Source organism: Saccopteryx bilineata, chromosome 11 (assembly GCF_036850765.1).
Source record: "Saccopteryx bilineata isolate mSacBil1 chromosome 11, mSacBil1_pri_phased_curated, whole genome shotgun sequence".
In the NCBI taxonomy this organism is placed as follows: Eukaryota; Metazoa; Chordata; class Mammalia; order Chiroptera; family Emballonuridae; genus Saccopteryx; species Saccopteryx bilineata.
The window spans coordinates 449,720-475,690 of NC_089500.1; the positions used below are offsets into that span (position 1 = coordinate 449,720).

Genomic DNA, 25,971 nt, shown 5'->3' on the forward strand with positions numbered 1-25,971 from the left:
TCTCCAAAATGGTTTACCTTCCACGACTCTCCGGGCTGTCGCCAGCAGTAAGGCCATCCCCATGTCAGCCGTGGGGCTAGACACAGCCTGTGGTGTCCTGGCTAACTTAACGCCAAAGCTTGCAATGAGCTTCAGGTCCAGGTGGTCCAGTCCGGCTCCTGAGTTGGCAACAATCTTCAAGGCAGGCAGGCTCTGCAGGAGCTCCTGATTAACAGCTGGCTTTCCGCCCCAGATATACACAGCCTGGATCTTTGGACCTAACTGTGTCTTATTTTCCAGAAATTTTTGCATAGTAATGAGATCAAAGTGTTTCTGCAGATCTCCAACATGATCTTTACATATAGCAGATGGTCCTTCAAATGCAGACACCAAAACTCCTGGTAGGTCCTGATCCGTCATGGCCTGCAGAAAGGGAACCGTGGTTTCTGTTGTCATAACAGAGTTTGTAATAGAACAACCTGAGTGCTCTCCTTCTACTTTTAGGCTTTCTAAATTACAATAAGGCTGGAATTCACTTTAAAAGTCAACAGACCCATTGGCCCTGGCTGGTTGGCTCAGTGGTGGAGCGTCGGCCTGGTGTGCAGGAGTCCCAGGTTCGATTCCCGGCCAGGGCACACAGGAGAGGCGCCCATCTGCTTCTCTACCCCTCCCCCTCTCCTTCCTCTCTGTCTCTCTCTTCCGCTCCAGTAGCCAAGGCTCCATTGGAGTGGAGTTGGCCCGGGCGCTGAGGATGGCTCCGTGGCCTCTGCCTCAGGTGCTAGAATGGCCCTGGTTGCAGCAGAGCAGCACCCCGGATGGGCGGAGCATCACCCCCTGGTGGGCATGCCGGGTGGATCCCGGTCGGGCGCATGCGGGAGTCTGTCTGATTGCCTCCCCGTTTCCAGCTTCGGGAAAGTACAAAAAAAAAAAAAAAAAAAATTCTGCCTGACCTGTGGTGGCGCAGTGGATAAAGCGTCGACTTGGAAATGGAAATGCTGAGGTTGCCGGTTCAAAACCCTGGGCTTGCCTGGTCGAGGCACATATGGGAGTTGATGCTTCCAACTCCTCCCCCCTGTCTCTCTCTTCTCTCTCTCTCTCTCTCTCTCTCTCTCCTCTCTAAAATGAATAAATAAAATAAAAATTAAAAAAATAAATGAGTACTTTAAAAAAAAAAAAAAAAAAAAATTCAACAGACCCAGAGCTCTGAAGGCACAAATGTCTTCATCACAGCCTCTGACATGCCTCCAATGATACCCTCCTGGTAGTCATGCCTCAGAGTGACCCCAACCCTGAAGTTTGCTCCCTGTAAAGATGGTAGAGCAATGTGGTTGGAGGTCCCTGCTCACCAGCACTGTCCCTGTGCTGGGAGGCAGCCTACACAGAGGCCATGACTGAGCTTGGCAGCAGATCTAAGAGGCCTGCCAACAACCCAATGAGCCTTGAGATGACTGCAGCACCGGTCAACTCCTTGATTAAAGTTTCATGCCTGACCTGTGGTGATGCAGTGGATAGAATGTCAACCTGGAATGCTGAGGTCGCCAGCCTGAAACCCTGGGCTTGCTGGGTCAAGAAACATATGTGAAACGGCTGTGAGTTGAAGCTTCCCACTCCTCCCCCATCTATCTCTTTCTCTCTCCCCTCTCTCTAAAATCAATTAAAAAAAACAAAAAAGCCCTGGCCGGTTGGCTCAGTGGTAGAGCGTCGGCCTGGTGTGCAGAAGTCCCGGGTTCGATTCCCGGCCAGGGCACACAGGAGAAGCGCCCATCTGCTTCTCCACCCCTCCCCCTCTCCTTCCTCTCTGTCTCTCTCTTCCCCTCCCGCAGCCGAGGCTCCATTGGAGCAAAGATGGCCCGGGCGCTGGGGATGGCTCCTTGGCCTCTGCCCCAGGCGCTAGAGTGGCTCTGGTCGCAACAGAGCGACGCCCAGCAGGGGCAGAGCATCACCCCCTGGTGGGCATGCCGGGTGGATCCCGGTCGGGCGCATGCGGGAGTCTGTCTGACTGTCTCTCCCCGTTTCCAGCTTCAGAAAAATACAAACAACAACAACAACAAAAACAAAAAACCCCAGCCTGACCAGGCAGTGGTGCAGCGGATAGAGAGTTGACCTGGGATGCTGAGCTCATCGGTTCGATACCTGGGGCTTACTTGGTCAAAGCACACACGGAAGCAATTAGTATAAGTTGACTATTTCCCACTCCTCTCTCACCTTTCTCTCTCTCCTCTCTCTCAAATCAATAAATAAATCCTTAAAAAAACCATTTCCTGAGAGACCCTGAGCCAGAATCACACAGGTAAGCCACTCCTGGATTCCTGATCTGAACACCTGGAAGGTAACAGATGTTTATTTTTTACAGCCACTAAAATTTAGTATAATTTTTTATGTATGCAGCAATAACTAATAAAATTGAATGTGGGCAAATAAAGGGGTTCAACAGAAAGTAACCTCAAAGATAACCTGGTCATAAATTCCTAACTGGAAAGATAGCTGTGGGTAGTCACATGCAAAGAACATAACCTTTTTAGTAGAAGGTTCATCTTTGCATTAGGCAGACCCTGTCCATTGTTTTTGTGGGTCTAGGTTAACATACCTTTGACATGCCAGATTAACCCTATTTTTCATACTTGTGAAGTGTGATCACCCTCAAGAGAGGTATAGTCTTGTCAACTCCCCTGCAACCCAATCCCTACCTGTTCCCACCTTCATTTAATCTTCCTGACATTCCCTCCTTGGTTCCAAATGCACAAAAAGCCCCTGAAAACCGTCATTCTGGGAAGCACTGGAGAATTTGCTTCTCAGCAATTGTCAGTTTTGGCTCAAATGAACTCATAAAATTTCTCTCCAGGTTTGAAAGTTCTTACATCAACATGACCATTTTTTACTGTGAAAATAAAAGATGGCTAATATCTGTCAAACGAATTAAATTTTTTTTTCAAACGAATTAAATTTTATGATTCTTGTTACTGGTTAAAAAAATAAGATATTTCTAACATTTTATAGCTTTCCTTCAAAAAGAAAACCTGTAGTGTTTCAAGAATTGAGGCTAATGGATACATTTTATCTTTGGGTCATGACTTAGCTAAAAAGGTTTAAAATTTGTTCAAAGCAAAAATAAATAAATAAATAAATAAATTTTGTTCGAATCTTAGAGCATAATTCATTTAAAAGTTTTTTTTTGACCTGACCAGGCGGTGGCGCAGTGGATAGAGCATCGGACTGGGATGCAGAGGACCCAGGTTCAAGATCCCGAGGTCACCAGCTTGAGCGCAGGTTCATCTGGCTTGAGCAAAAAAACTTATCAGCTTGGACCCAAGGTCACTGGCTCGAGCAAGGGTTACTCAGTCTGCTGAAGGCCCACAGTCAAGGCACATATGAGAAAGCAATCAATGAACAACTAAGGTGTCGCAACGAAAAACTGATGATTGATGCTTCTCATCTCTCCGTTCCTGTCTGTCCCTATCTGTCCCTCTCTCTGACTCTTTCTCTGTCCCTGTAAAAAACTAACAAACAAAAAACCCCAAAATAAACAAAAAAACATTTTTTTGGACTTTGAGTAAAAGATTAAAATAGCTTTATTCAAGATAAGAAGATTTGGCCCTGGCCAGCTGTCTCAGTGAATAGAGTGTTGGCTCAGCATATGGACATCCCAGATTCGATTCCAGTCAGGGCACACAGAAGAAGTGACCATCTGTTTCACTTCCCCTCCCTCTCCCCCTTTTCTTCCCTTCTTCTCCTGCAGCCAGTGACTTGACTGGTTTGAGCACTGGTCTCAGATGCTGAGTATAATTCAGTGGCCCCTTGTCAGCCTCAGGTGCTAAAAATAGCTCAGTATTGAGCATAGGCTCCAGACAAGGGTTGCTGGATGGATTCTCGTCAGGGTACATGCAGGACGCTGTCTCACTATCTCCCCTCCTCTAACTAAAAAAAAAAAAAAAAAAAAAAAAAGATAAGATTTTCCTGACCAGTGGTAGAGTAGTGGATAGAGTATCAACCTGGGACGCTAAGGTCCCAGGTTCTAAACCCTGAGGTCTTGGCTTCAGCAGGCTCATCCAGCTTGAGCATGGGATCATCAATATGATCCCAGGGTCGCTGGCTTGAACCCAGAGGTTGCTGGCTTGAAGCCCAAGATCACTGGCTTGAGCAAAGGGTCACTGGCTCAGCTGGATCCCCCTGGATCCAAACACATGAATAACTAAAATGCCCCAAGTGGGAGTTGATGCTTCTCTCTCCCTTCCTGTCTCTCACTCGCTAAAAAAAAAACAAAAAAAAAAAAACAAGAAGAAGTAAAAGATTTTAGTTTACTTTTTTTTTTTTTTTTCCTGAAGCTGGAAACGGGGAGAGACAGACAGACTCCCGCATGCGCCAGACCGGTATCCACCCTGCACGCCCACCAGGGGCGACGCTCCGCCCACGGGGGGGCGACGCCCTGCCCACAGGGGGGGGGGGGCGCGACGCCCTGCCCCTCCAGGGCGTTGCCCCGCAGCAACCAGAGCCACTCTAGCGCCCGGGGCAGAGGCCAAGGAGCCATCCCCAGCGCCCGGGCCATCCCTGCTCCAATGGAGCCCCGGCTGCGGGAGGGGAAGAGAGAGACAGAGAGGAAGGAGGGGGGGGGTGGGGGTGGAGAAGCAAATGGGCGCCTCTCCTATGTGCCCCGGCTGGGAATCGAACCCGGGTCCCCCGCACGCCAGGCCAACGCTCTACCGCTGAGCCAACCGGCCAGGGCCTAGTTTACTTTTGTGGAGAAGAAGCTTGATTCCTGACAGCTTTGTGCTTGATTTTCCATTCACATTGGTTTAATAGCAATGACATCTATCCATCACACCATTATTGTCAGAGGTTTTATGTGGAAAAGATCTGAGATTCTCCAAGTGACTCGTGGCTGTTCCAAATGTTAAAAAGGGTGAGATTCCCAGTAGGGAGAAATGGAAGTAACAGTGATGGGGACAATGGGCAGATGCAGGGCTCACATTTTTAGGTTCGGGTCCAGGGCCTCCTACCAAAAGCCTCAACTAGCCAGGTTTAACTTTAGGCACAAGGACAGTTCCTGTAACTCCACCTGAGCCATCCTGATTGATATTTTACCTCCACTTGACTCTCAGACATCTTACCATCCCCCATCACTAATCTGAACATTCTCTTCTGTAGTCAGCACCACCCTCCCTCTCCCATTGTTCAACTGCCACAGGTAACAGACATTTTTTCCCCTGCAGTTAGAAAACAGCCATACTCAGTCCTATGTAAGATGAAGCTTTTCATACTCCTTGTAAAGCCAGGAGCTGTGGCCAGGGCCACCATCACAGCAGCCCGGCCCATGCAGGTTCGCATTGGATTCGGACAGTCGGTAAAGAAACAACGGAGCCACAAACTGGTGGGCCATAGTCTTTAATTCTAGCTTGCACCCGGCGGGCAAGTAAAAAACATACACTGGGCTCCAGAACCCACTCACATTCAGTGCTCACAAAGCCACTGACTTATCCGAGTTTCCTAGAATCAAAGGTTTCTAGCTCACTAGCCTTATTCTCCTCAGTTCCCCATCTCCTTCCTTATCCCAGATACAAACTCTACACAAACTGGCATCTCAGTACTCCGCCATCCTGGCTGCTTCTCCTGGCCTCCTCCACGTGGCCCCCTTCTATGCTTTCCTCTGCTCTCTCCTCTAATCATTCCAGGAACCAAGGGCGCCCCCATTTTATATTGTAGCTTCACAACCTCTAATCCAATATACAAAATAGGAAAGTCTCTAATACAGTCATTTCTCTGAGGCATGATTGGATTGTACCACCCCACATCAAAAAAGGGTGGGAAAGGCTTAATCCCAAAACCAAGCCTCAGGCCACAACAATTCTCAACACACATTAATATCACCCGGGCAACGGCCTCTTTAACAAAGTGAGCATAATACATTTTATCTGTCCAACACTCCTGCTGTGGACGCCATTAGGGTCTCAGTCCATCTGACTCGGATGCATAAATAAATTTCTTATAAAACTCATCGAGGAGCCACTGAGCCATTTCACCCGCAGGTGTTGTAAAGTACCAAAGGCTACAGAATTAATATTAATATTTTAGGAGGCTTGGAGAACATTTTATTAATTTGGATTAAGGTGTGCAGAGAAATTGTGAGAAGTCTCTGTACTGTGTGATTGGCATAACCAGGATGGCCCTTGGCATTGTATTGTAAATGCAAGGGGAGGAAAACATGGATTCCCAGACATTCCACCACACCTATGGGGATAGGGGTGAATGGCTAGCCAGGTGCAGGAAGAGAAAAGCCAAAATAAACCTTTTCTTATAGCAATGAGTCATTTGCAGGCATTTGTCCCCACCGAAACTACCTCTCCTATGTAAATGTGTGTGTGACTCTGGACAGAGAGATAGCAGATAAACACTAGATAATATAGGAATGCCTTTAATATGTAAAGAGACATCTTTCTACCATTGTGTTGGCTTGTAAACTTTGTTTTCCCCAAAATGATGTATAGCTTGCAAATTGAACGTGGTCCTATCATGTTAAAGGACATATGACTATAACCAATAGTGGTAAGGGGCTCCTAATTGCAATTTTTGCTTCTGTACTTCCCACTTACAAAACTATAAAAACTAAGTAGAACAAAGGGCCGGCGCGCTCTCCCTCAGATTTCTGTCAGAGCTGCTGCCGCTTGGCCAAGCTAGACAATAAAGCTTCAATGTGTAAACGACGGACTTGCTCCTGTCTTCCATATTTCGGGTCCCTCCGAATTTGGATTAACACTCATCAGCCCTTGTGCGTCCCTCCTTTGGTGATCTAACACACACCTTTCTTGGTCTCCATCTCTAGCACCCGACTTTGACCAGCTCCAGACACGGGCCAGGAGTCCAGCAAAGGAGCATGAGACATTTGATTCGATGCACAATTATCTGATCAGTACATGACCAGATAAGGGGATGTAAAAGATTGAGATATGCCAAAGGGTTTACAGCAGGCGTCCCCAAACTACGGCCCGGCCCACGGGCCACATGCGGCCCCCTGAGGCCATTTATCCGGCCCCCGCTGCACTTCCAGAAGGGGCACCTCTTTCATTGGTGGTCAGTGAGAGGAACACTGTATGTGGCGGCCCTCCAATGGTCTGAGGGACAGTGAATTGGCCCCCTGTGTAAAAAGTTTGGGGACCCCTACAGATTCCTACACCATCTGTTTCCTAGTTCGAGATTAATGAAAACTGTAGTTTTTTACATAAAGTTTCTTGAATCACCAAGTATCAACAAATCCTATTTAATTTAAAACCAGTACTATAGCAATGTGTCTCAGCAAAAACAGTGCTATGCTCCTAGGAAACTGGATTGCTTAGAACTTCATCCCCAAGTGCAAAGGTTGCTGGTTTTGATCCCCCATCAGGGCACATACAGGAACTGTCTCTCTCTCTCTCTCTCCCTTTCCCTCTCTAAAATCAATTTAAAAGGCCCTGGCCGTTTGGCTCAGTAGTAGAGTGTCGGCCTGGCGTGCAGAAGTCCCAGGTTCGATTCCCGGCCAGGGCACACAGGAGAAGCGCCCATCTGCTTTTCCACCCCTCTCCCTCTCTTTCTTCTCTCTCTCCTCCCCTCCCGCAGCCGAGGCTCCATTGGAGCAAAGATGGCCCGGGCGCTGGGGATGGCTCCTTGGCCTCTGCCCCAGGTGCTGGAGTGGCTCTGGTCACAACAGAGCGACACCCCGGAGGGGCAGAGCATCGCCCCCTGGTGGGCGTGCCGGGTGGATCCCGGTCGGGCGCACGCGGGAGTCTGTCTGACTGTCTCTCCCTGTTTCCAGCTTCAGAAAAATAAATAAATAAATAAATAAAATCAATTAAAAAAATATTAAAAATGTTATTTAAAAAACAAAACAAAAAACAATTGGATTCATGTAAGGAAGTAAACTATGAAGTAAAATCTGATGTGGGTACCCTAATTGTGTCCATTGAAGCTTAATGTGTCATGGACTACAGCTTAGAAAAATAATAAATTCCTGTCTAAATTGACCTATAAATTCTGGCCGAGTCCATGAAGCCGCTTTCATTCTCTCTCAAACAAGACAACGTTGCATTTTCCCTGGTAAATCTTTTAGATTCCTTCTATGCGGGTCAGGATGGGTGTTAGCATTCCAACGCGGCCCACCTGTCCCACCAGGTGAGGTCTAGGGGTCACTGCCACTGCGATGCGGGTAGAGCTCCGTCCAGTTTCTTGCCCTCGTCACGACATAGTAAGGGCACATTTACCTTTTCAAAGGATCCCAGATTTCAGGGACGCACTGGAACCCAGCTTCCGGGGCACATTCCTAGGCGAACATCTGAGGTCAAAGACCACATTGATCCCCTACACCCTACCTACCCCGCCCCAGCCCCATCCCTACCGGCACCAGCAGGCCCCGCCCCCTTCTTCGGGTCCCACCCCAAGTACACGGGTCTTATCCCCCACCCGCGCCACTGGATCCCGCCCTCTTCCCCACGCCTCCGGTGTGGCCACGCCCCCTACTTAGCTTCCAGCTGGAGGACCTCGGAAGTCGTAGGGGGGTGCACCGGAAGTGCACCTCCGTGCGTGCGTAGGTCAGTCCGGGGAAGCTCCAGAGTGCCGAGGGACGCCAGCGTGGTACGGGCAGCTGGTGCTTGGCTTCAGCGTGTGTGGAGTGGAGTATAGGGCGGAACTGCATACCTCCGGGCTAGCAATCTGGGGGCTTCAAGAGCAAGTTTAAAGTTATGCGTAGGTTTACTATCATTTCCAATCTACATGTTTATAACAAGTGAAGTTGTTTTAATACACCTGATTCGGACAAAGACTAAAATGTTGCTTTGATATAATACTGAAGTCGTCCTGGCCAGGTAGAACGTCCTCTCTATACACCAAGGTTGAGGGTACCATCCTGGGCTGGGGCACATACAGGACTCAACCAAATAAATGAGTAAATGGGTGGAACAGTAAATTGATGTTTCTCCCTTCCTCTCAAATCCATAAATTTTAAAAGAGAATGAAGAAACTCGAGGTATGTCTGTTGCATCTGAAAAGCAGCAGTTCAGTTGCTGGGGTGGGGGAGGGTGGGGCTCATAGATAAGAACATGTGCAGAATCCACTATGGCAAGGGATCATGTAGGCTACACATAGAGTTTGTGAGGACTAAGAGTTTCCAAGTGGGTGAGGAGACTCTTCTGACCGAAAAATCTCTCAGAAGACTTGGGGTGTTCCCTCTGAACAGTGGTAATAAACCACAAGGCCCACCTACCAACACTGCAAGGTTGCACAATGCAAGATTAGTAAAAAAAATCAATTGTATTTCTACACTCTAGTTATGAATAACCTGAAAATATTTAAAATAATTCATTTAAATAGCATCCAAAAGAATAAATAAAATAAAAATAAATTAAACTAAATACAAGATGTGGACACTGGAAACTAAGTCATAGTGTTACCTGCCATGGTACCTTGCCCCCTCCATCCTGTCTCTGAGGCCTCCTTTTTTTTTTTGACCTCCCAGTGAGCCAAGGCAGCCCCACCTAGGCTCTCCTGTTGCTTCTATTCAAGGCGCTTCCTTGTCTCACTGTCCCCGGCTTTATTAAACTTACTGTCAAAATCACCTGGGCTCATGTGAAATTTTTCCTGCATGCAATAAAGAACCCACACCACTGGCTGGTCCTAGGCAGACCCGAAGGGTCAGATCCCTTGTTTGGTAACACTAACTTTCAAATGGAATGCTAGGGACTCAGGACAGCCAAACCAATCTTGAAAAGGAAGAAAATTAGAAGACTCACTTCATGATTTTAAGACTTACTACAAAGCTTCATATGTCAAGACAGTGAGACTGACATAAGGCTAAACATAAAGATCAGTGCCTGGTCTGTGGTGGCGCAGTGGATAAAGCATTGACCTGGAACGCTGAGGTCGCGGGTTAGAAACCCTGGGCTTGTGGAGTCAAGGCACACACAAGCAAGGAGCAACTAGTGAATCCAATATGAGTTGAAACTTCTCACACCCCGCCCCTCCCTCTTTCTCCTCTCCCTGTAAAATCAATAAATAGTCTTTTTTTTTTTTTTTTTTTCATTTTTCTGAAGCTGGAAACAGGGAGAGACAGTCAGACAGACTCCCGCATGCGCCCCACCGGGATCCACCCGGCACGCCCACCATGGGGCAACGCTCTGCCCACCAGGGGGCGATGCTCTGCCCATCCTGGGCGTTGCCATGTTGCGACCAGAGCCACTCTAGCGCCTGAGGCAGAGGCCACAGAGCCATCCCCAGCGCCTGGGCCATCTTTGCTCCAATGGAGCCTTGGCTGCGGGAGGGGAAGAGAGAGACAGAGAGGAAAGCGCGGCAGAGGGGTGGAGAAGCAAATGGGCGCTTCTCCTGTGTGCCCTGGCCGGGAACCGAACCCGGGTCCTCCGCACGCTAGGCCGACGCTCTACCGCTGGGCCAACCAGCCAGGGCTCAATAAATAGTCTTTTTTTTTTTTTTTGTATTTTTCTGAAGCTGGAAACGGGGAGAGACAGTCAGACTCCTGCATGCGCCCGACCGGGATCCACCCGGCACGCCCACCAGGGGCGACGCTCTGTCCACCAGGGGGTGATGCTCTGCCCCTCCGGGGCGTCGCTCTGCCGAGACCAGAGCCACTCTAGCGCCTGGGGCAGAGGCCAAGGAGCCATCCCCAGCGCCCGGGCCATCTTTGCTCCACTGGAGCCTTGGCTGCAGGAGGGGAAGAGAGAGACAGAGAGGAAGGAGGGGGTGGGGGTGGAGAAGCAAATGGGCGCTTCTCCTATGTGCCCTGGCCGGGAATCGAACCCGGGTCCCCCGCACGCCAGGCCGACGTTCTACCGCTGAGCCAACCGGCCAGGGCCAATAAATAGTATTTTAAAAAATGAGCATAAAATTCTTAGGGGAAAACAGGAGTAAACATTTATGACCTTGGTTTCTTAGATATGACACCAAAAACACAAGCAATTAAAGAAAAAAATAAATCAGACTTAATCAAAATACACAACTTTTGTGCTGCAAATATCACCAATGAAAAGTGAAAAGTCAATTCACAGAATGGGAAGAAATTTTTTCATATATCTCTGGTGAGTCTTATGTATTACTTTGGTTTGAGTACTTTTCTGGGAATAGCTGCTTTTCATAAGGAAAGCAAACTGTGTTCCTGCTTCAGTCGTGTTCCAGAAAGCACGACTGCCAAAAGACTCATTTGGGACTTCTGTGTGGAGTGACCGGCACAAGCCCCTCCCGGGCACTGTGGCTGACATTACCTGGCCCCTACGGATGGCGGGAAGTCCTGCACACAACAAGACTCTCCGGCACCCTCTGAGACCACACAACCACGCCGCAGCACCTGCACGAACACACGCACGCACGGCGGACGCACGTACGTACGGCGCGCGCGCACGGATTCGTCAACGCACGGCGGACGCACGTACGTACGGCTTGCGCGCCCGGGGCGGCCGCCGCGTGGGAAGCCGGGTGCAGGCTGAGGTCTGTGCGTTGGGGAACAGGGTCCTGGGAAGGAGCGGGGGCCGGGCTGGGGTGAGGGTTCGGGGCCGGGAGGGACGGGGGCGCGGGCTGTGATGATCTGGACGCCGATCGTCCACCGAGTGCGTCTCCCGCAGAGGCCAGGGAGTCGCCAGCATGTCGTACATGCTCCCGCATTTACACAACGGCTGGCAGGTGGACCAGGCCATCCTCTCGGAAGAAGACCGCGTGGTCGTCATCCGGTTCGGGCACGACTGGGACCCGACGTGCATGAAGATGGACGAGGTCCTGTACAGCATCGCGGAGAAGGTACCCAGCCCGCGCCCGGCGTGCGGTCGGCTTTCTTTGCTTTGCTAGTTGGCAGGAAAATGTAAAAGTGAAATTCAAAGCTCATCCGTACTCATTCTTTTTTTTTTTTTTTAATTTTTTTTTGTTTATTTTTAGATTTTATTTATTAATTTTAGAGAGAGGAGTCAGAGAGAGATAGAGAGAGAGAGAGAGAGAAGGGAGGGAGGAGCAGAAAGCATCAACTCCCATGTATGCCTTGACCAGGGAAGCCCGGGGTTTTGAACCGGGGACCTCAGTGTTCCAAGTTGATGCTTTTACCCATTGAGCCACCACAGGTCAGGCCGTACTCATTCTTCATTGAGCCTCAGTTTCTAATGAGGCGCCAAACAGAAGACGCAAGATTTGACCTGGTGGTGTGAGGACAAGCTTCCTGAAATTGTGCACAACAGATAATTGCCTTTTTCTGGGAGTTTTCGTACATTTTAGATTTTTATAAAAGGTTCAAGATCTGCCTCTCTAGCTAAATAAATTCCTAGTGATAGGGTGATTTGCAAAATCTGCATGAGCAGAACACATTTGCAGACTGAAGCAAGAGCGTTGAAGCTCACTTGAGCTGTTTAAAAGCATTGTTGTTTTTTGGGGGTATTTTTGGTACCATGTTTATATGTTGTATTTGTAAAGCAAAATATTTATGTTGACAGCATAGTAAGTCCTGCTCTTTTCGTTGTCTTTATTTTCTTGTCCTCACTGTGCTTTTTTATAAGTCACTTGATTTATAACTGATTTCAGTGCAGGCAACAGTTGGAGACCCGACGTGCATGAAGATGGAATTGTGCTTTGTTAGATAGATCTCTTTCCTAATGTTCAATGTTAGACATCACATTGTCTGTGGTACTTGTTTGGTGACAGAGCAGTTGTGGGCGTTTCTGTGTAACCAGGGCCATAATTTTTTTTTTTTTTTTACAGAGACAGAGAGTCAGAGAGAGAGAGATAGACAGGGACAGACAGACAGGAACGGAGATGAGAAGTATCAATCATTAGTTTTTTGTTGCGCATTGCGACACCTTAGATCAGGGGTCTCAAACTCAACTCAGCATGTGGGCCGCAGAGCAAGATCACAGCCGTTCGGCGGGCCACACTAGGTCTACAAAAGGCAACTGTTATGCAATACTTTTCTCACTGCAGTTGAAAACAAAAAAAAAATCAGTACAACAAGCACAATCGTACATGCAGTTTACTCAGTGTCACAAAACGACCAGAAACTGTAGTTCGCATCACAACTGCTGTTAACTAAGCTAATATCTAGCTCGGATGCTAGAGAAATGAAAAATACAAGTAGGCCCCTAGGCTTACTTAATTTTATCCAAAATATTTTGAACTTCGTGGATTAGTCTGCGGGCCGCACAAAATTGTTCAACGGGCCGCATGCGGCCCGTGGGCCGTGAGTTTGAGACCCCTGCCTTAGTTGTTCATTGATTGCTTTCTCATATGTGCCTTGACTGCAGGCCTTCAGCAGACCAAGTAACCCTTTGCTTGAGCCAGCGACCTTGGGTCCGAGCTTTTGCTGAAACCAGATGAGCCCGCACACAAGCTGGCGACCTTGGGGTCTCGAACCTGGGTCCTTGGGATCTCAGTCCGACGCTCTATCCCAGGGGTCTCCAAACTTTTTACATAGGGGGCCAGTTCACTGTCCCTCAGACCGTTGGAGGGCTGGACTATAAAAAAAACTATGAACAGATCCCTGTGCACACTGCACATATCTTATTTTAAAGTAAAAAAATAAAACGGGAACAAATACAACATTTAAAATAAAGAACAAGTAAATTTAAATTAATAAACTGACCAGTATTTCAATGGGAACTATGGGCCTGCTTTTGGCTAATGAGATATGGTCAATATCCAGTTCCATATTTGTCACTGCTAGCCGTAACAAGTGATATGACGCGCTTCCAGAGTCCTGACGCCTGCGTCCCACGTCACCGGAAGTGGTAGTGTGTGTGAGCAACACCACGCTTTCTGGTGCCTACACAAATAGTACTCCAGGAGCACAGAATGCCGCATCCTGTGCTCCTTTTACTGACCACCAATGAAAGAGGTGCCCCTTCCGGAAGTGCGTCGGGGCCGGATAAATGGCCTCAGGGGGCTGCAAGCGCAGGCCATAGTTTGGGGACCCCTGCTCTATCCACTGCATCACCGCCTAGACAGGCCACAATTTTTTTTTTAATTCCGTAATGGCGGTTTTAAGATAGCTTTGATTTGGATTTTTGTAATTGCAGTAGGTTAAAAGGCAAATATATCAGGGTGTTAATGAAATAATTAACTTATTACTATTTTATGAATGCTTTGAGAAGTCATTCATCTGAATGAAGAGTAAAAGTGGAAGCATTGAAACCATCTTTTCTTTCTTGGGAACAGGAGATGCTAATTTAGGCTGGGTTAAAAATAACACCTTTGAGTAATAGTAACAGAGGTAAAAACATTATTTTGTGTTTAGGAAAGGAAAGCTGATTTTTTTAGTGTCTTCTATCTGGTAAGAGAGGCAGAGTGAGGAAGGGGTTGTGGCATTGTGGACGTTAGGGGCCATTCTTCTGTGTCAGTCATCATTAGTACCACTTTAATACTTACCAGCTGCATCGCAGATTCTCATTCTGGGTCTGAGGTGAGGTCCAGAAACTGTTTCATAAGAAGTTGCCTTGGGGCACTGCTGTCCCACTCAGGAACAGATCAGTGCCACTCCCCACCCCACCCCTTCCTTTTACCCATTATCTTTGCCTTTCTCCTAAGCTCCAGGGGCCCTTCTACTACCTCTGTAACTTGTATAATTTGGAAAAAGAAAAAAAAGAAGAAGACCACGCACTTGGTTGATTCCCCTAGGCCCTGACTGAATAGCTCTATTGGTTAGAGCACCATCCCATTGCCAAGGTTGTGGGTATGATCCCAGGTCAGGGCACATACAGGAGTCAACCAATGGGTATTGGGTGTTTCTCTGTCTCCTCTCTCCCTTTTTCCCTCCCTGGCAGTCTCTCTCCCTCTCCCAGCCCCTTTCTTTCTCTCTAAAATCATTAAATTTAGCTTGGCCTGTGGTGGTGCAGTGGATAAAGCATTGATCTGGAATGCTGAAGTTGCTGGTTCGAAGCCCTGGGCTTGCCCAGTCAAGGCACATACAAGAAGAGACTACTACTAGTTGATGCTTTCCGCTTTTCCCCTGCCTTTATCTATCCTATCTCTAAAAAATCAATAAATTTAAAAGAAAAAACCTTCCCTGAGAATGGTCAATTCTATTATTTATTTATTTATTTATTTATTTTGAGAGTACATTTATTAAAGCTGGGGGACTGACAGTGAAAAACAGGGCTTAGGATAGAAGGAGCAGCAGGAGAGACACTAGGCGGGGCTACTGTCAGCTCCCTGGAAAGTCAGAGAAAAGGGGGCTTTGGGTATGTTTATGGGTTTGGCCTGGGACAAGCTTCCACTGCCCATCGCTCCCCTGGTTCCAATCTCCTGGGGTCCCTGATGATAGATATGTAAATTCCAAACTGCCCTCTTGATCTGCTTATCTGTCAGACCTCACCTTTACTGGACTAGCGCCACTGAGACAGAGGAATTCCAAAAGCTGACAAGCCGCCCCAAGGAGGGGCTCCGGACATACCAGGATTTTTGATTCAACACCCACATGCTCGAAGCCCCCCAAGGAGGAGCATTCCGGACATGCCAGGACTTTTGCCTCAGTATCCCCTCAGGCTCTCCCAAACACTATATAACTGGCCCCTAGTCTGTAACTGGTGCTCTTCTCCCCCAGGAGAAGTGCCCGGTAGGGTTCCTTCCTTTCAATAAAGCCTGTTACTCTGGTGTTTCGGACTCCCATGGATTCCAACACCTGAGAGTTTAGGAGATGCGTGTCTGTGGGGGGAAGAAGAGGTGGAAAGGAAAGGTGTGGGTGTGCTCTGTGGAGAGGGAACACTCTGGAATTGTGACTTTTAGAACCTTTCAACAGAGGTCTTGGTCTGAGTACAAGTGCTGTACTTGTCAGCCTTTCTCCTGATACTGAGAAGCTTGAGGTGGTGCCAGGGAACCACTCACTCACTGTGTAAGCCTCTGTGGTCAGGACAGATGCTGCTGAATTCAATGAAGACTCTGTTATGCACTTTTCTGATGAGATAAGCAGATCATCAGCGTGTTGACTTTGAAATAACCTAAGGTGTGTGTTTTGGATTCCGCCTTGCAGGTAGCAGTATAATCACCAGGTCAAGACCCTGCTGCCCTCAGCTGCAGGCCAGGATGGCTAGAGACGTCAGGATTGGTGCTTCATGTCTGAGCAAAACTCAGCAGGATGCTCTTAGCTAGGCAACAGATTTTATGTGTTGATGTCAGTTTTTAGGGACTTTTACCAGAGTGGTCTAAGTGCCTTTTTGTTAGGTATAGACTGAATCACTGTGTCACTAGTGAACACACTCTTCTTGTCTTGAACCTATTGATGAGGACAGTTTAATTAGGCTCACTTTGAGGATTTTCCTTTGGTTTTTTAAATTACCCTTGTTCTTTTGTCCAAAAATTTGGATTATTATTTGAATAAACTTTCAATATTGTGTTATAATATAGCTATTCAAAATGCAAACTTAAAATGCATTATAAGACTGTTAATGTTTTATTTTGTAATAAGGGCAAAAATATGAGTTTATAATTCTGGAAGTTCTTTTGGGGAAGCTCAACAAGAATTTTGGAAATTTAAGGTTTTAGTATAAAGAACATTTAACTATTTAAAAATCTCCCTCTGCAGAAATGGCAGATAATGGGGGATCTTCCTCACCATTTTACGAGCTCTGTTGGATATCCCAGCTGTTTAAAGTGAGTAAAAGTTCCCATGCTGAAGCTGGAATGTGCTGTACTGACCCCATGCTCCCAAGTGCCAACCCCTCCCTGTGCTGGATTTGTTTCCACCTGTTCTTAAACAGAGAGATGCGCTTACAGATTTTACCGATGTTTGGAAGTTGATAGAGTGATAATAACAGAGCAGCTGGTTTTATGCGCAGCTTTGAAGAGAAACTGTTCTGAGCCCTCAGCCATTCTGTAGGAACAGTTTGTCACAGCTCACTGCTACCTAAATCCCACGATGGGTTAGAATACGTGGGCTGTTTGATGTCTGTGATAAAAATCCCATACAAGTCAAGTGATACTGACTCGTGATTCTCTATTCTAAAGGAAATTTTATACAAGGCAAATATATTAATGGAACTCTTTATAATGACTGAGGATCTTTCTGAAGCATCTCACTGAGTAAGTGAACCAATGGAAGTTGGTGGTCAGTCAGTAAGGAATCTGGTAAGAACCAAGAGAATGCATAAATGCGTATTTTTGTCTTCACTATGGATTTGTGTGTCTGGATATAACAACCTTGCAGCAAGCAGTGATGAGAGGCAGGATTGAATGGTGGTTAAGGGTACAGACCGAGGTGGATTCTGCCACTTACCACCTGTATGATCCTAAATAACTTGTCCATAGTCCATAGGGAAGGGATACCAGTGCCTAACTCATAGGTAGTTGTGAGGGTAGAGGTAACATGAAGGCCTCCAGATTACTTCCTGTCACAAAGAAAGTAGTATATTCAGTAATCATTGTCACCATTATTATTATCCCTCACACATTACAAAATTTGCAATAGTTATTGTGAGTAAAGCTAATCAGGGCACATAGTAAATAAAGTTACCATGTAATTGTTTTTGGTGGATTTGAAATGAGTTACCTAAAAATGTAATAATGAGCCTATTGACAGTCCAGAATGTTTTTTTCTGGTTTACTGGATGGGTTCTTAGCTAGTGGAGGAGCTCCATACGGAGGCAGAATGGTGGTTGATCAACAGCTCACTGCAGGAAAAGGTGTGCTCACAAAATGTATGGGCAACAGGGTGGGAAAGGATATTTGCTACTGTAAATGATCAAAAGAATTGTGCATTAAAAATAACTTGAGCCTGACCTGTGGTGGCGCAGTGGATAAAGCTTCGACCTGGAACGCTGAGGTCGCTGGTTCAAAACCCTGGGCTTGCCTGGACAAGGCACATATGGGAGTTGATGCTTTCTGCTCCTCCCTTCTTTCTCTCTCTCTCTCTCCTCTCTAAAATGAATAAATAAATAAAGTTAAAAAAAATTAAAAATAGCCCTGGCCAGTTGGCTCAGCAGTAGAGTTTCGGCCTAGCGTGTGGAGGACCCAGGTTCGATTCCCGGCCAGGGCACACAGGAGAAGCGCCCATTTGCTTCTCCACCCCTCCGCCGCACCTTCCTCTCTGTCTCTCTCTTCCCCTCCCGCAGCCAAGGCTCCACTGGAGCAAAGATGGCCCGGGCGCTGGGGATGGCTCTGTGGCCTCTGCCTCAGGCGCTGGAGTGGCTCTGGTCGCAACATGGCGATGCCCAGGATGGGCAGAGCGTCGCCCCCTGGTGGGCGTGCTGGGTGGGTCCCGGTCGGGCGCATGCGGGAGTCTGTCTGACTGTCTTTCCCTGTTTCCAGCTTCAGAAAAATGCAAAAAAAAAAAATTAAAAATAACTTGATTAGGCCCTGGCCAGCTGGGTCAGTGGATAGAGTCGGCCCAGCATGCAGACATCCGGGTTCAATCCCATCAGAGCACACATGAGAAGCGACCACATGTTTCTCTTCCCTCCCTCTCCCCCTTCTGTCTCTCTTCCCCTCTCGCAGCCAGTTGCTTGATTGGTTCCAGTATTGGCACCAGATGTGGGTAGTCAGGTGGATCCCTGTTTGGGTGCATGTGGGAGTTTCTCCATCTCCCCTCTTCTCACTTTAAAAAACAACTTGACTATAGAAATGGAATTTGTACACATGGTTCTTGGTTTAAAAAAAATACTGTTCAATAACCAGTTAAGATTACTACAAATATAGAAAGCAAAATGTATTTTAAATATGGTGGAATTATGCAAATAAGTTCACAGTACTATTTAAAAAGATTCTCGGCCTGACCAGGTGGTGGCGCAGTGGATAGAGCATTGGACTGGGATGCAGAGGACCTAGGTTCGAGACCCCGAGGTTGCCAGCTTGACCGCGGGCTCATCTGGTTTGAGCAAAAGCTCACCAGCTTAGACCCAAGGTCACTGGCTCAAGCAAGGGGTTACTCGGTCTGCTAAAGGCCTGCGGTCAAGGCACATATGAGAAAGCAGTCAATGAACAACTAAGGTCTCACAACGAAAAACTGATGATTGACGCTTCTCATCTCTCTCCGTTCCTGTCTGTCCCTGTCTGCCTCTCTCTCTGTCCCTGTTAAAAAATAAGTAAATAAAAAGAAGATGCTCATGGCACTGGCCACATGGCTCTGTTGGTTGGAGTGTCGTCCTGGATCACAGAGGTTGCAAGTTCAGTCTTTGGTCAGGGCACATGTAGGAACAGATTGACTTTAGGAAACTAAGGAGCATCTACAGAAGATTTCCTACAGGTAGTCACAGGCATCGGTCTGGCCTGGACACTACTGCCTTCTGCATCCAACAGTGACCAGACCAGCTGTCATAGGCCAGTGCACTGTAGGGCTGCGGGCAGGCAGAGATGCCTGGGAGGCACTCCAGGAAAGGCTCACTCAGAGACTGAGTGGAAGCTGGGTGGGGGACTATAGACAGTTTAGGTCATCGTGACAGGGTCAGACTGCGGGGATGCACTCATGGAGGTCTGACTAACAGAGGCAGTAAGGGTGGAGAGCTCCTGCAAGGAGCCCGGCTGTGAGAAGAATGTGAAGTGGCCAATGGACCTAGATACTGAGGTGGGAAGAAAAGGTGTCTCCCAGCCACCCTACCTCCCTCTTATCCTGGTGAGAGAGAAGGTATCTGTGGAATGAAGTGAAGTCAGTCACGGAACAGAGCTGAGCACCAAATGTTCAACAGCCTTTGCTGAGTGTTCTCAGTCACCATGGCAACTCAGAGAACAGGGACTGTAAAAGCAGCCACACACTCCTCTGCACAACTGTTTACTGGTAAAAGTTACCCGCCAGTTTTTAAAGGTGCTGCCTACATCTTAAGGTTTACTAAGCAGTGGTACTTAAGAAAAGCATTTTCTTACTTTATTACTTCCCACATAATAAAAGGTACTTTAATATAAAATGACAGATATTGTTACAGTATAAACACACGCACACTTGTCTCCTGAATGAAGCATAAACTGCTAACCCAATGAAAATCCAAGAGGCCTTTCAGATAGTGAGATTTTTAGAAAAGACCTTTTTTCCCTTTGCCTTCACTGATGAGTAAGGAAAGTGTAGCCCTCACTGGGTAAGCTCAGTTGGTTAGCATCATGCCAATAAGCCAGGGTTACGTTTTTGGTCCCCAGTCCCGCACATACAAGAATCAATCAGTGAATGCATAAATAATCTGACTTTGCATTGACTATATTATAGTGCATTTAGAAAAATGTGAACTCAGTTTCTGAAATTCAGTGTTTTACTTGTGATTTCTTAAATCGATGTTTCTCCCTCAAAAAAAATCAATAAGTTTCCTGGCCGGTTGGCTCAGCGGTAGAGCATCGGCCTGGCGTGCGGGGGACCCGTGTTCAATTCCGGGCCAGGGCACACAGGAGAAGCGCCCATCTGCTTCTCCACCCCTCCCCCTCTCCTTCCTCTCTCTCTCTCTCTTCCCCTCCCACAGCCGAGGCTCCATTGGAACAAAGATGGCCCGGGCACTGAGGATGGCTCTGTGGCCTCTGCCTCAGGTGCTGGAATGGCTCTGGATGCGACAGAGCGATGCCCCGGAGGGGCAGAGCATCGCCCCCTGGTGGGTGTGCCGGGTGGATCCCGGTAGGGTGCATGTGGGAGTCTGTCTGACTGCCTCCCCGTTTCCAGCTTCGGAAAAATACAAAAAAAAAAAAAGTTAAAGACTTGATTTTACCCCTCAGTGTAAATCACATTGTGATTCTTCAGATGAATCTGAAGCCTTATGAAGCTGGGAGCCACAGTTGTGGTCATTACTGATGTGTCCTCAGAGCCAAACAGTACCCAACACATTCAAGGCACTAATACATACTTGCTAGGTGAAAATGAATTATTTCTGTTCATTAAAAAATCAGAAAATAACAGAAGAATGGTAAAATCATGGCATAGCCTTTAAATAATAATGAAGTAATTCTTTAATGTAGCCATAAAAGTTGTGCATTTGTAAAGTAAGAATTAAAGCAGCATATTCAGTATTATAACATGATCATTGTATAATTACATTTTGTTAGAACTGTATAAAGATTTTTTATTTTAAATTTTTATTTATTATATTTCCCCACTGCGCCTGTCCTCCTGAACAGATTTTTTAAATATATGCCAGAAAAAAATGGGAAAGAATATACTAAAAATACCTTCACAGCTGTTAACCTTTGTGTTAGGATTGAAGGTGATTTTATTTTCAGTTTTCTAAGTCTTCTCTGATGAACTTGCAATTAAAGAAAATTTTTTACATACAATATTATTTGGGGTGCTAGTTTGCCCCTATTTACGAGTTCAAACCTAAGTACGTGGGAAATGTCTGGCTGAATTCTAAAGGCATTTTGTAAAGCAGATGTTCTGTGCATGTGAGTAAGTAAGTATTCGTAAAAGTGCAAGTTCAGAAAAGTCCACTTAGATTGCTGCTGTATCAGTGTGAGTGATACATCTGTGGACATTTTCTGCAGGTTCTTGTAACTTGCTGTTCTCTCAGAAATGTTACAGGGGGAGGTGTGAATGGTCAATTAATGGTTCAGGATCCTGAGCTTGTTGAATTATTTTTCTATCTTAACTCTACTGGGAAAAACGGAGGGTTAGTTTGAAAATTGTTCTATTATACATAAATGGTTGGGGTTTTTTTTACTGTCCTTTTACAGAATAAAAAAATTGGTTTGTTATTTTAGTTTTTCCCCCCCAATCTTCTTTACTTTCAGGTTAAAAATTTTGCAGTTATTTATCTTGTGGATATTACAGAAGTACCTGACTTCAACAAAATGTATGAGTTATACGACCCATGCACCGTCATGTTTTTCTTCAGGTATGTCCTCTTGAAGTTGTGATTTCAATTGTTCTCGTCTCTCTCTTTTTTAAAATTTATTTTTAATTTATTTTTTATTTTTTGATCTAGCGACAGAGGGAGAAAGAGGGACAGATAGGGACAGACAGGAGGGGATAGAGATGAGAAGCATTAGCTCATTGTTGTGGCACTTTAGTTCATTGGTTGCTTCTTCATACATGCCTTGACCAGGGGGCTCCAGCTGAGCCAGAGACCCCTTGATTAAGCCAGCGACCATAGGGTCATGTCTATGATCCCATGTTCAAACCGGATGAGCCTGTGCTCAAGCCAGCAACCTCAGGGTTTTGAGCCTGGGTCTTCAGCATCCCAGGTTGACGCTGTATCCACTGTGCCACCTCCTGGTCAGGCCTCTCTTTTTCTAAATTGTCCTCTTAAAGTTATTGTTTAAGTTGAAGTTGTTGGTCTGGAAGTTTAATGTAATCAAGATGTCTTTTAGAGTCAGTTATGTAGTCATATCACATATAGATTGTATCACTAGACAAGGTTCAGTGTGATCCTTTAAATAATTTTCAAAGTAACAATTTCAGTTTTATCATTTACTCAGCAACACATTACCCTTTTGAAATAACTTTGCCCAGAAACCTAGGCCAAGTGTAATTAAATGGAAAATATTGTTATTGACATTTAAGGTATCTTTAAATGATACGTTGATGGAAAATATGTCATCAAATAATTTACTTTTTTTTTTTTTTTGTATTTTTCTGAAGCTTGAAACGGGGAGAGATAGACAGACTCCCCGCATGGGCCCGACCGGGATCCACCGGGCACGCCCACCAGGGGGTGACGCTCTGCCCACCAGGGGGCAACGCTCTGCCCCTCTGGGGCGTCGCTCTGTCGCGACCAGAGCCACTCTAGTGCCTGGGGCAGAGGCCAAGGAGCCATCCCCAGTGCCCGGGCCATCTTTGTTCCAATGGAGCCTCGGCTGCGGGAGGGGAAGAGAGAGACAGAGAGGAAGGAGAAGGGGAGGGGTGGAGAAGAAAATGGGCGCTTCTCCTGTGTGCCCTGGCTGGGAATCGAACCCGGGACCTCTGCACGCCAGGCCGACGCTCTACCACTGAGCCAACCGGCCAGGGCCAAATAATTTACTTTTAAAGTATGATATTAGTGACTCTATTTAATGTTCTTTGGGATACCTATGAAGAAAATCTGTACTTAATTTTTTTGCTTGTAAGCACAAGACTATTTTATCAGCTAAATATTCTGTTGTGGGCCCTATCAATGAAGGATAGAATTTTCCTCGCTGCCTTAGATGAATTTGTATCCATAACTTACGGGCTTTGCTTCAAAGGAAAACATGGGAATGGAACTGGCCAGGTACCCAAAGGTCTGATGGAGGTGGCACATGCGTTTGATGGTATTTATGTAATAAAGATAAGTAACATCATGAGTAAAAATGATGGAGGGTTATTTTGGAAAGAAATCACCCTTAGACATCGTTATGGTTGCCAAAATTTCTTACTGTTATTGTTACTACAAAAGTTGGTGGATGGCAGTATTAGTGACTGCTCCAGAAGCAGAGCCCCTGTGGGTGAGATACTGGGGGGGGGGGGGGGGCTACAGAGGAAGTCAGATGGTGTGAGCAGTATGCTGTGGTGTCTCAGGACAGTGCTTCTCTCAGAAAGGGGATGAGCTGCCTCCTGCTGTCTCTGTGACACAGAATTGAGACAGGTCATACCAGCACTTCGGTTTATTCACTACATAGATACATTACATTCCACCAGGCTTTATGGTCTAGTGCTGGGACAGTCAGACGAGACAGGGTTCCTGCTGTCCCAGAGCCTCATCTGATGGCAGCAGCTGCATAAGTGCGCTGACAGAAACTGGAGAGGGCAGAGGATGGTGTTTGCAGATGAAAACTGACCAGATCGAGTGTGTGGAGCACTCATGGTAGCAGAGTGAGTTTAGAACAAGCCATGTGTGTTCCACTGCGGCCAACACGCAGGCAGGGAACGGGCACACAGTGTGCCTGCAAGCATGTGGCCTGTTAGTGGGAGAGTTGGAGAAGGCCAGGGAGCGCGGGGAAGGTCAGACCCAATTCCTGAGCCACGTGAGGCCTTGGAGGTCTTTCTGGGGTTGGAGGTTTGCAGCAGAAGAGTGACATCCAATTTGCCTGTTAGACACTCACTCTGGTTGAAAGGAGGCCAAACCGGAGGCTTCAGGATGGAGCGCCCTCCCTGGAACAGTGGGTCAAAGCCCAGAGTTATGCACTTCAACAAACCAGGAAAAGTAGCGCAGCTGGTACAGCAAGGGTTAGTGTCTTCATTGTATAAAGTACACATAGTCATTCATTTTAAAATATAGCCTCCTGCCTGACTTGTGGCGCAGTGGATAAGAGCATTGAGCTGGAATGCTGAGGTTGCTGGTTTGAAATCTGGGTTTGCCTGGGTGGCACATACCAGAAGCAGCTACTACAAGTTGATGCTTCCTGCTCTCCCCTCTTCTCTCTCTCTCTCCTAAAATCAATAAATAAAATATTTCTTAAAAAAGCAGCCTCCTACTCTCCTAATAAAAATACAAAATACCATTTCACACTTAGTAAGGCTTTTAGTAGAAGTCACATAGTACTCACAAGAACAGCATGGGAACTCTTGCATTGCTTTTTTCAGGTAAAGTTGGTATGATGCTCTGGAAAACAGTTTGGGTTTCCAAACGACTAAAAGTGTGTCTTTTGACCCTTCAATTATCCTGTGGTGTATTTGTCTTAAGGAAACATAGAGGCATGCAGAAAGCTCGGTGGGCAACCCATTGTGTGTGTTTTTTTAAAAAAATAGTATTCAGGCCATTCCTAGTCTCCTCCTAAATTGTAGCATGTCCTCCTGTGTGTGTCCTTGTCTTAAATGGTCTTTTTAAGGTTTCAAATGTACTTTATTTCTTCACTCATGCCACATGTTAATGGTACACACTGCTTCCACTTGTAACACTTATGAGTTGGTTTTGAAGCAGTTCAGTGTTTCGGCTGCTAACCTCCTTTCCTTTGGGGACTGTCCTACTGGTGCCACTGCAGGTGGCCAAGCACTGGCCACAGCAGTCCACGTTTGTTGTGGGACTCTGGTGTTCCTTTCAGTGGCTCTTTGGACTTGGAGACATAACTGTGTTTTGGGCAGTAGGCACATGGGGAGCTGAGACAGACTGCAGCATCTGTCCTGCTGGTGGCCGCATACTAGAGTTGAGCCTGAGCCGTGTAGCCAGAACTGTAACAGTGGGAAACAGGCATTTTTTGTGGGGTCCCTTCTGGAGCCTTTGATGAGCATTGTCCATTTCCTCCGCAGGAACAAGCACATCATGATTGACCTGGGCACTGGCAATAACAACAAGATCAACTGGGCCATGGAGGACAAGCAGGAGATGATTGACATCATTGAGACTGTGTACCGGGGTGCCCGCAAAGGCCGTGGCTTGGTTGTGTCCCCGAAGGACTACTCCACAAAATACCGATACTGAGTGCCCATCGCTGGCTCGTGTTTGCTGGGGAGTGATTTTCACTTTTGAAAATCACCTTGACGCTTTGAACTCGAGAGCCTTGGAGGGAGAGTTTGGGGAAGGACAGGAGCCCTGGAGGCAGCCTGGCTGCTATGCTTTCGTATTCTCAAATACCTGTCCATACCTGGCCGCAGTAAACAGATGCACTGTGATAGGAGAGTCCTGACTTATTTCTTATATAGGTCACTGCTTGTGGAAGTAACACCTTCACTATCATTGAAGTTCAGGCGCGTCCTGGGGGCTTGCACACTTGGCTGGGATTGTTGCGACGAGTACCACAGCCTGGGTCGAGTACCACAGCCTGGGTTGCTTAGCAGAAAATTGTGTCTCACCAGCTGGAGACTGGACGTCCCGGGACCCAGGCGCCTGTTCCCTACCCCTCTCCCTGCCCTCCTCTATCTCAGCCTTTATCTCCTTGAGCCTTTCTCCCTTAGTTGTGTCTGTGTCCAGATATCCCTCCATAAGGACACCAGCCATTGGATGAGTGCTAGATTCAAGCATGACTTCATTTTAATGAATATCTCCAACAGCCCTTCTCCACATAAGGTCACATTCTGAGGTTCTGGGGTTTAGGATTCCCAACATGCGATTTGGGGGTTGAGGAACAATTCAACCCACAACAGAATGCAACAGCTTGAGTTCAGAAAGAAGACACACTTAAGGAAAATGTATCTTATTCTGGTTATAAAAACAGTGCAACAAAATTAGGGGGCCTTTTAAATATATGTTCCTTATTCCTCCTAAGATT

The 25,971-nt window shown here is 46.8% G+C and overlaps 2 protein-coding genes across 7 annotated transcripts in view; one reads left to right on the forward strand and one right to left on the reverse strand.

Annotated features, from left to right (window-relative positions):
- LOC136315748 (glyoxylate/hydroxypyruvate reductase B-like) overlaps nucleotides 1-25,971 on the reverse strand; it is a 48,081-nt gene that overhangs the window by 11,600 nt on the left and 10,510 nt on the right. The window contains exons 1-4 of one of the 3 annotated variants that reach the window (XM_066247613.1): nucleotides 11,211-11,250; nucleotides 8,461-8,659; nucleotides 8,205-8,263; nucleotides 18-402 (exon numbers count right to left, since the gene is read on the reverse strand). In XM_066247613.1, the coding sequence (XP_066103710.1) occupies nucleotides 18-399 (382 nt within the window). In that variant the 5' untranslated portion in view covers nucleotides 400-402; nucleotides 8,205-8,263; nucleotides 8,461-8,659; nucleotides 11,211-11,250. Of the gene's footprint in view, nucleotides 1-17; nucleotides 403-8,204; nucleotides 8,345-8,460; nucleotides 8,660-11,210; nucleotides 11,251-25,971 lie in introns of those variants that run through there. The other 2 variants (XM_066247614.1, XM_066247612.1) reach the window with 2 other exon arrangements.
- On the forward strand, nucleotides 11,379-25,375 carry TXNL4A (thioredoxin like 4A). 4 transcript variants are annotated; one of them, XM_066247616.1, is made up of 5 exons: nucleotides 11,379-11,433; nucleotides 11,568-11,739; nucleotides 16,496-16,563; nucleotides 21,601-21,704; nucleotides 25,013-25,181. In XM_066247616.1, exons 2-5 carry the CDS (start codon nucleotides 11,587-11,589, stop codon nucleotides 25,027-25,029), a joined length of 342 nt encoding a protein of 113 aa, XP_066103713.1. In that variant the 5' UTR covers nucleotides 11,379-11,433; nucleotides 11,568-11,586; the 3' UTR covers nucleotides 25,030-25,181. The 4 variants fall into 4 exon arrangements, with proteins under 4 accessions (XP_066103713.1, XP_066103712.1, XP_066103714.1 ...); XM_066247615.1 differs by lacking the exon at nucleotides 16,496-16,563 and having other exon boundaries at nucleotides 25,013-25,375; XM_066247617.1 differs by lacking the exon at nucleotides 16,496-16,563 and having other exon boundaries at nucleotides 11,626-11,739; nucleotides 25,013-25,375.